General features: G+C 40.6%; 1 protein-coding gene across 1 annotated transcript; it reads right to left on the reverse strand.

Moving 5' to 3' along the window:
• Window positions 1-6594: 6594 nt before the first annotated feature.
• Window positions 6595-10781, reverse strand: LOC139455602 (uncharacterized). Its single transcript, XM_071237153.1, has 2 exons — window positions 10552-10781; window positions 6595-7603 (listed from the first exon to the last, which is right to left on the reverse strand). The coding sequence occupies exons 1-2, from the start codon at window positions 10747-10749 to the stop codon at window positions 7430-7432; spliced, it is 372 nt and encodes a 123-aa protein (XP_071093254.1). The 5' UTR covers window positions 10750-10781; the 3' UTR covers window positions 6595-7429.

Below are 10781 nucleotides of genomic sequence, written 5' to 3' on the forward strand. Positions count from 1 at the left end.
TAAAAGAAGTCCACAATCAGTTTCGAATATTGAACGTTTCATAAGTTAAGTACTTTTTAAGACTAATATGTGACAGTGGTGAAGCCTAGCGGTTAAAGTAGTCTGTAGTTACGACGATAACATGGGTTTGTTTACACACATGAGTACGTTGTAAAATATACGGGAAGATCCGGGTTAGAAATGGTCTCGTTAAACAATAAACACAAAACGTTGTAAAGCCATTTCTGTTGTGCCAAGACGTGATGCCGATGGAATATTGCTAAGATGCGGAGCAAAACTATACTTACGCACATTTAAAGTCTTTACGAAAAGTAATTATTGGTTTACAATATAAATTCGATTTATTGAGGTTCAATTTATTTTAAATTGAGTTAACAAAAATAAACAGCCAGGAGAAATAGTCTCCACAAATGTTGACAGTTCCCCTCGTGTAAACAAATTCCATGCAATTTCGAAGTGTTAGGCTACGAGTTAGATATTTAACGTATTGCGTTACTCTCAATCCCCGTGTTTGTTTCAATGTAATAAGTCGTCTGACGGCTGGGGGCGTGCCATGAAGCCAATATCCGGCCAGGGGTGATGGTTCACACGTGGGAACGGCCATTGTGTCACTCGGAACAACTCGGTAAATTTCGTCACCGATTTTTTTCCCACGATTCCACCGGAAGCAACCGAGGGTCTGGAATGCATGGACTGCGCTTGCACTTGCGTGTTTAACTCCATGTAAGGCGATTGATCGCTGGCGTACAGCGACACGTTGGTTTCAGAATCATTAAAGTGTAAACTGTTACTTATAAGATTTGAATACTCTGGTGTGTGTAATGAATCACTCTTTAAACTGTGATTTTGGTGACGACACAGCATCACTATGTCGAAGACCTATTTAGAGATGGAAGTGATGCTGTAGCCTCCTAGTTAAAGTGTTCGCTCTACACCCTAGAGACCCGTGTTCGATTCTCCACATGGGTAAAATATATGAACCCAGTGTTGATGTCCCTGTCGTGATATGGTTGAAATATTGCAGAAAATGGTATAAATCCATACTCACTCATCGTTAAATCCTGAGAGTGATGTGTGAAATAAAAGAGTTCTAAATATATTTTTTAATGTTATTCCATACTTAAATGTCTCGCTATTTGATCATGATTAATAGCAGTGAATCGCCATAACCCTTTTCAGTATTAAGTATTCTCGAAAGAAGTATGTATTATGATGCCATACATTATTCAAAAGGATGTCTAATGTATTTATATTAACAGGATGAAAAAATCAAACCTTTACTTCAGTTACGGCACCGTGGATAGTGGATAGAGCGTTTACCGAGTCGGAAGCTCGATTCTCGGCAGCATGATACCAAAATGAAGTTAAAAGATGGTATTTGTTGTTACCCTGCCTGGCATTAAAACAAGGGCTAAAACAAGGACTGGTCGGCTCGGAGTCAGTATACTGTGTCTGAGTGGTGTATTCATGTTAAACTGCGGCATGGTATCTCAGTCGGCTAGCACTATAATATGCACGAGTCGGGACTAGTACAAACAGACACATGCACATACATACATACATACATACATACATACATACATACATACATACATACATACATACATACATACATACATACATACATACATACATACATCCATCCGTACGTACGTACGCACGCACGCACGCACGCAAACGCAAACACACGTGCTATTTTACTTCACCCCACCCGGTGGTCAGGCTTGAGTGTCTGTCATCTGTGGATTGTTGCTCATAAGATCAATCACTGGTTTGTCTGGTCCAGAATAGATTATTTATGGGCCAACACCATATATGTCGAATATTACTGAGCGCGACGATAAACAGCAAACAAACAAACTTTGTCTGGGGATCCACGAGAGTATCCAGCGGAGCTAGCATTTGAGAATAATTTACACAACGCCGAGAAGAATTTGATTCGTGTCCTTATTCCCACATGACGGTCTGCCTCGTGGTAACTGGATTAAGTGGGGATCCGTGATCTCTGCGTGAGATCTGGGACATAGCAATACTTACTGCTGCAATTACACCAACAATTACCGATTGATAGACTACACACACGGTATGATCATAAAAGGCGAAAGTCGACGACTGTCGACTTCATTTACAGATGGTGAGTCTCTTCGTTGTCTCCTGGATTCTCGCCGACTCACGCGTAACTGCGTGTTTTGGTGGTCCGTACTTGGAACGTGCATGAAGTTCACACCAGGACCCACTTGCTCAAAGCGTTCTTAGCGCTAAGATGATCTTAACTCCCATACTTCAACATAGGCTTACAACAGTCTTAGCGCTAAGATCGTTTTGTGCAAGTGGGCCCAGGTCTTCGTTCCATAAAGAAATATAAGTCATTTCAAAGAATGTTATGGTTGTATGAGTACTAAAGTCGCTTTGTCGAACGGTCCCAGACCTCGGTACATCATATCACTGTCCCCGACCACGGTACAGCATCTCCGGGTCTTTATCAACGGTACATCATCCTCACTGTCCCCGACCACGGTTCATCGACTCCTTGTACCCGACTACATTACCTCATCAAGGTATCCAGTTCCATTCAATTCATCAATGCACAGTGGACCAAAAGCTATAAAGTAGGTCTACAGTATTGTTATTATCCTTACTTTGAAATAACCTATAAAATAGATTGTGTTACCCCTCTAAACGTTACCCCGTGGTGACCCGAGTTAGAATTGGCCAACAACACGTGGTCGTACGAGGCGACTTGGTCGGATGGTTATGCAGTGTAACTTGGATGAGTAATTGTCATTATGGCCCGATATTTTGAATTGTTGCTCATGTTTTCAGTCACTGGTTTGCCTGGCCAAAGTTCGATCATTTTCAGGACGCTGTGATTGTTGACTTCATCGATATGCAACAAGGCAGTGATGTGTCTGATAAACAACAGTCACACTCTCACTCACTCAACATCCCCTGAGTAAGTCACTCACTCACCCATATAATTATAGGTTGAAAGAGTGACACCTGTGACGTCACGTAGCTGTGTTGTTTTGCGTAAAACATCAGATGAGGTTCATGACAAATGCAGGACAAAACTGAAATGTATTAAAGGAAAAGATATTAACACATTTACATGATCATTTACTCATGTGTAGGGGCGGTCGGGTAGCCTAGTGGTTAAAGCGTTCGCTCGTCACGCCGAAAACCAGGGTTTGATTCACGATATGGGTACAAGGTGTGAAGCCCATTTCTGGTGTCCCCTGCCTTGATATTGCTGGAATATTGCTAAAAGCAGCGTAAAACCATTCTCACTACTTATGTGTAGTACACTAGTAAACTGTCGTATATGTGACTTTAATGTGAATACATTTATCTACTGTATCTGTTTGTTTGAAGGAAAACATATAACAGTGTATATGTCCATTTATTTACTGCGCAATACATTTATGATAATCAATGTTCTCATTCTTACATCGAACGTGCATTATGTTCGTGTATAAGTCTAAGAATTCCTTCTTCCCGAGGCAAGGGAGTTAAATGAGTGTAAAAGTCCAGTTTCCACCCTTGCCGAACTAGGCTGAATTTTCTGGGCTCGATCATAGCGCCACCAGTGGCTATTACGAGTCATATCCGTTCTATCACCCTCCAATTCACCAATAAGATTCCAACACTCATATCACTTGCATTTGCTCAAAATAAATGGCGGCGCTCAATCAAGGCGATATGGTCGATAATCAAGATCTATATTGTAATAAAACGGGCCTCATCTCGCGAAGTGTATCAAATCACGTGAGCACCTTGATTAAAAACATGAAATGATTTGGAAAATATCTGTCGATGCCCAGTTGACGGGTACAAACCCTTTGCAAATCCTTCAGTCGACCTAAATTTGCACCTTGAAATCCATGTTGTTTACAAACCGGATGTCGATTTCGTTACGCGATTTTGATTGTACTATGCATATACTCTTTAGTCGTGCCAAAATATAACTCCCTAATTCCAGCCTAGTTCGGCAAGGGTTAAAACTGGACTTTTACAGTCAGTTAACAGCCTTGCCTCGGGAGGATGCAAAATAAAAGATGACTGACAAAATATAATATCCGGACATAGTGGCTCATTCTACTGACGGTCAGTTGTAAATGTATAATCTATATGAAATTCATTATTTGTCCATTTAAATCTAATATAATTATACTTTGAAGTCATTTTAAAGTTTCAGTTAAAAGATTCAAGGAGGACAGGTATGGTATAACGAATCAAATTAAATTATGAAGCCCCAAAAATAATAACAGTTGATCATGGACCCCGTTTAAACGTTAAGGGATATACATGCTATCCTACACATCCGTTTCAACATAACATAGTTCCATAAAAGGGTCAATTAGTTTCACAAATATCCGCGGATAATCTGCGTTAGTTGTGCTATTGTTTAAATATAGCTACGCTAAAAAAACAAGAATTCTGCGAAGATCCCGCATATCTACGAAGAACAGTTACAAAATTTGGGAACTTTACGAAATAAAGTAAAAGTCTTTTGCGTTGTAGTGTTAGTCAGTGTTATTAGAATGGGAGTTGCTGTCGTCTTTTACTGGCAGTGCCAAGATCGCTTTGTGGAACGGGACTTGTGTGTAACCACGATTCCTGGGTGAAGGTTCTGGGATTTCTCACAACATTTGTTTCGAAGCTGGCCCTTTTCAGTCTATGGACATTTTGGTCAGAATAAGTCCCCCGTGCTTCATGCTTGTAGGAGCTGACTGTCATCGGCATTGAGCAACTTGGCTGATTGTGGGTTTCCTGTCTAGCCCTGACAGTTTGTCTGACATGTTCCATCGCAGGGGAGGGGTACAACTGTGCGGCCTTAGGCAACACATTTAGTTTTTTGTGCAAATTGTTTGAGGAGCGGATGCCACCGGTAGGGCAGGACATGCTTATACTTTTCCTTTTTTGTGGATTTTCACGGATTTTCCGTTATCCATTCACATACGTTTCACCGCTATTGTGCATTGTACGCCAATGTTTGTTTATTTGTTGTTGTTTAACGCCGCAATATTCCAGCTATATGACGGCGGTCTGTAAATAATCGAGTCTGGACCAGACAATCCAGAGATTGACATCATGAGCATCGATCCACGCAATTGGGATTCGATGACATGCATCAACCAAGTCATCGAGCCTGACCACCCGATCCCGTTAGTCGCCTCTAACGACAAGCATAGTCACCTTTCACGGCAAGCATGGGTTGCTGAAGAACTATTCTAAGCCGGATTTGCGTATTATTGCCGATGTGAACCAACTTTGGGCGTTTATTTCCCATGACTCTACACCTTTAAAACATATTGTCATCCTTTATTACCGTATGTACAAGCAACATTCTCACGAATGCAATGACCGGATTTGCAGACATTTCTAAGCATGGCTTCCGAAGATGATACCCCAGTGAATAATGGCCTATGGAGTAGGCATTTCTTTTGATAGTCATAGATTCATTGTTTGATAGGCATTACTTAGATACGTAAATTTTCTTTATTCACAAGGGTTTGTGATATGAGCTTTTCCTTGCGCGAGGAACCATTGTAAATGTTCAATGTTTACGTGCCTAAGAATGTTATATGTATCATTTCGAATATCAAGGATAAGTATTTTAAAAGTTTTCATATGCTCATATTAAAAAACTGGGTCCAACATGTTTCCACCATGTGAAATATTGGGCTCAAGTTTCTTTATTTTCACATATGCTAATGCCTTTGCCATCAATGCTCATGTAACCTGATTAATCTTATAGCGATAAGAGTCTGGCTAAGCTATAACCTTCTTATGTAAGCTGGCGTTTCCATCGGGTCACCAGTTTAAACCCGCCCCTTCGCCCTGGTGCAAGTTCTTCAGGCTATAGTAAGTGAGAGAGTTTATCGAGATCACGCCTCAGGCACATATTACAAAATATCAGTACATTACTGGCTACTAGTACTTACAGTAAACTACGTTTATAACGAACACGCTTATCTCGAACTGACCGATATAACGAACTTATTTTAGTCACGGCCATTTATTGCATATATGCTGTATATATGCTTATAACGAACTACGGTTAATACGAACTAAAATTGGTTTGAGTTCGTTATAACCGTAGTTTACTGTATACAGATCCCTCGCTTCCCCCGTGCCATCCCACCCTCATGGGCTATTGGAGAATAGAATGAAAAACAAAACACCACACAAGCAGATCACACATATCAATGTTGATCTGTTTTAACGCTATTTCACGGCGTGTGTTTGTGGGGAGAGTGTAGTACACAGAGACACGAATAATCGACGTGTTAAACTTTAATGAAACCAACCACGAACTTCAATAATGTGATTTGGGCGAATCTGGGATTCGAACTCATGATGAGCGGATCTTGGCAGAGCTATGATAAGCAAATCTGCACCTCTGTTGTAAAGCACATTTGACCACTGAGCCACACTTGTCACTTCGGATAAAGAGCACCCGATTTTTGCATATGACTATGTATATATAACTACGGTTATAACGAACTCAAAGGGACCCCTGATTGTAGTTCGTAGTAACCGTAGTTTGTTATGAGCATATATATAGCTTATATACAACAAATGGCTGGGACTAAATAATAAGTTCGTTATATTGGTCAGTTCGTTATAAGCGTGTTCGTTATAAACGTAGCTCACTGCAGTTTATAGCATGTCATATCATCGGGTGTTCTTTAACTTCTTTTGAGCAGTATAAATCAAAAGATAACGCCGAACCATTAAACATGTAACTGATGATTATGTATATATTTTAATCACCACATACAATGGCGAATCCAACGTCACCTTTCATAATACTGCTAGAAATTTAACATTTAACTTGCTAATGGAACATAAGAAAAAAGGTACACACACACATCTCTTGTTCCACGTATTTGGGTCCACTCGGCTTGTTCCGCGACCCTCATAATGCCTCTGGAAGCCTCGGAGCGTTGATATATACTTTCACTTTGTTATACCTCTATTAAGAATCTTTGAATTGGTTAATCGTTGTCAAGTGACAAATTTCAATGCTCACCCAACAATAGTAAACTGATCCAAACAAGTTTAGTCAATTCACGTGATTGACAGTGGTAATTCCCTGTGTTGGTTGGGATTATAAAGCCGACATCAGTCAACGCTACATAAGTGCAATAAACTTGATCGCGACGTTGAACCCAATTTCACCTCACCCAATTTCGCCTCACCTTTATATAAACTCATAGAGACTCCTGGCTTTACACAAGTTAGACTTTGATCTTGAGAAAACAAATGAAGATAATACCATATATTTACATCCGGGTCACGACTGCTTCTAGATCAGAGTTGTGGTTTGCCACGTGACAGTCACGTGCCAGTTCAACAGACCGAGTTAACCCATGAGATTGAGGAGCGCCATATATTGTTCCACAGTGTTGAATTCACAGGCGACTTAGCTCGCCGTGCACAGAACGTACGGGTACCCCCTCTCACAGGTACAGGATTGGTCCCAGGGGACAGTGGCGTCCCCTAGCGGCACAATCGGAAGTTCTTCATCCGGCGCTAATGGGTAGGGTTCATCCCAAATGTTGTAGCAGCCATACTCCTCGCACATGGCCCCTTTAGGCTGAAATCGTAAAAAAGCCAACCTCATATTCGAATCATATGTCAAACACATAGCCATGCATTAAAAAATAAATCTGTACTGGACGTAATGCATTTATTAGGAGGTCTTCAACCTTTATACCATTATGATGGCGTCGCACTATAGTTACAGTTGATTCTAAGCCAGGAATTCACTGGCCACCCTGAGCATGCATTTTAAGTCAAGTAAAACCGACGCAACTATTGGTCACGGTGCCAAATTATAGAGAAGTTATACATCAACCATAATGAGGTCATAGGCACGCCGAAGACCCGGGTTCGATTACCGACATGGGTACAATGCGTGAAGCCCCTTTCTGGTGTCCCCCGCCGTGATATTGCTGGAATATTGCTAAAAGCGGCGTATCAGTGTCGCTTTCAGCCTTATGTACCTAAGTACCCAGTGCCCTGCTGGAATCCCACAAACCTAACGGGTAGCACATCGTAAGCTAGGACCCATCTGGATAAAGCAATGGCGACAGGATATTTCTCCATGTCGTACAAGTGACTGCTTTTACACCTACCCTAGCTTATTCTTTGTACAAAGCGCTGCTCATGAGATCTGTACTACCATAATAACACCACTGTATTTTGCTAGATGACTCGTCTAGCTGGTACATTCCAGAAGCAATAGAATAATTGAATGGAGAATATAGCATCTTTTATCGATCTCGTTAAAACAACTGAGTCAGTTAAACCGTGAAGAGATCATCAGATACACATCTGTGAAACTATGAACTAAACTTCTGAATCAAGGAGACGTTACAATATTACGTCTCGTCGCCATTTGTACCTGGATAAGATGATAGAGATGGAACAGAGATAACAGCGGCGTACAAAGAACTAAGGTACAAATGATGCCTTTAAAGTAAACTACCGGGCAAAAGAAAGTATACACTAAAAAAGATAAAAATGAAACAAACAAGAAGGGGTTATTCGATGGCGATGTATTTGATGCGGGTGTCATGGCTGAGTTATGGACAAGTTTGCATTGTGTCCAGTCTAGTAATGTATTGATAACCTACGTTGTGTATTTTGTCAAATCCAACTTTAAAGTGTGTTTCTTATGCCCGGCCGTTTATATTATAGTGCGACATTACTAGCTCTTCCATCCAAGCATTGGCGGCAAGAGTTCAACGTATGTCAAAGCCTGCATGTGGTCCTGATATGAAGACAAAGGCGGTTGTAGCGCCTGATTTATGGAAATACCAAACACACATTTCTGTCTGATTCTCATAATTATACCAGGAGATAAACTAGGACTATCAATTACATCCGACCTTTTAACGTCACAATATTGTCGGCGACCTTTCAAAATGGTCTCTCCAAATAACCGCTCAGCGGGATCCTGTCTGTTCCATCCTTCCACTAGGCTATATGTTGGCCTATCAGAACGGCCTAGTCAACGGGAGATACGGAAATGATGTATATAATGAGTATAAAACTATTATCCCTTGTTCACATTAATGCAATAGAGCCTGGGTCATCGCTGACTTGGTTGATGCATGTAATCGTATCCCAATTGCCTAGATCGATGCTCATGATGTAAATCAGTGGATTGTCTGGTCCAGACTCAAGTATTTTCAGACCGCCGTCATATAGCTTGAATAGTTTTGAGCGCGGCGTTAAACAACAAACAAACAAGACATAATGCAATGACTGTCCTCTACAGTAACACATACCATCGTTTTACATTCCAACAATCCCATGACAACTACCTTATTAATACAGTTATGCATTAATTTCATGATTCACACAATATAGAGTAGGGTGTTTTTAGTAGGATTTCCAGATATCCATATTGTCTTGGGTCGTGATGCGCACTATAAATTTCAGGAAATTAGTATGGTTTTCAACATTCAAGGCCTTAGTAAAGTTTTCAAAAAGTGTTATGGTAGACATGTGGAGGACATTTCCAAATTTGTCACATCAGTGACAACCAATATGTCCGATTAAAAGCTATTTTAGCGGGTAGCAAACCGACAAAAAATCTTTTTGATAGAATGGATGTCTTCATGTCCATACAAACTAGCCTCCCTTACCCATTTTCTTTTTCCTTATCGCGACGTTTGATTGGTCGGTAAAATGTTCCTTTTAATTAAGGGCAGGTAATTTTAGGTCGCGAAAACCTTGTGAATGGGTCCAGTGGTTAGTGTAGGTTTACAGAAGTGCCCGCTTTGGTGATACAGAAGGGTGACGTCATGTAGGAGAGAAATACTACTAGCCATACAACACCTTCACATTTATGAACACAGATTTATTTACCTCGGCGGGATGCGAACCTGCAGACTCTTTGTTTGAGGTCCTTAGGCTACCACCTGTCCTACATAGACTGTGGTCGTCACACGTGTCAATGTTCCTAGTCCTCATTAACCGATTTTGGTTAAGTTGTACATTTGTTTGTATATATTGTACCAAGTCCTGATAGTATATGCGTTATGCAAATGCTTGTGAATCTGATATGCTCATCTAAGTTCAATATATATTACACATCTTATCCAGATTTGACTTTTGACTTTTTGACTTTATGATAATCACCTTTTTTTAAAATGTTTAAATTAAAAAAATGTCTTTTTAACTTTGAACAAGTTAAATTCGAAACATGTTTTAACTTCAAACGTGTTTGAACGTGTGTGAATTCAAAACATGTTTAGATCATGGGGATGTTGTTTTTATGTGGTGTTTAGGCTGTGAGACGATAGCTCATTTCATGTGTTTAGACCTAAATGCGTTTAGATGGAACACACCAAATGTGTATTACGTTTAAGATTTAAATAAATTTCAAATTATGCTTAGATTTAAACATGTCTTGTCTATGTTTACATTCTAAACATATTTTTTACGTGTATTTTTGTCTATTTGTCTCAATCCCAACAAATTTCAAAAAAGAACGTCTCCACTCTACCTCATCCATCTATGGAGGACACTTACTTTATAACAAGGGTTGTCAACGAACATGACGTCGTCGCAGATGTTGTCACATATTGTCTCCCCGTCCTGACAAAAGCAGACATCGCACCCGGACTCCCACTCCTCCCAGTCGTCACGGACCACGCCCTCCACAACACAGGCCCCGCTGACCCCCGGGGTCACACTCGCCAACACCAGGACTCCCAACAACACCAACATCTGCAGCGCAGTGTTAGGAGCGTATGTGCACG

Source organism: Haliotis cracherodii, unplaced genomic scaffold (genome assembly GCF_022045235.1).
Source record: "Haliotis cracherodii isolate W230 unplaced genomic scaffold, xgHalCrac1.p SCAF_11, whole genome shotgun sequence".
In the NCBI taxonomy this organism is placed as follows: domain Eukaryota; kingdom Metazoa; phylum Mollusca; class Gastropoda; order Lepetellida; family Haliotidae; genus Haliotis; species Haliotis cracherodii.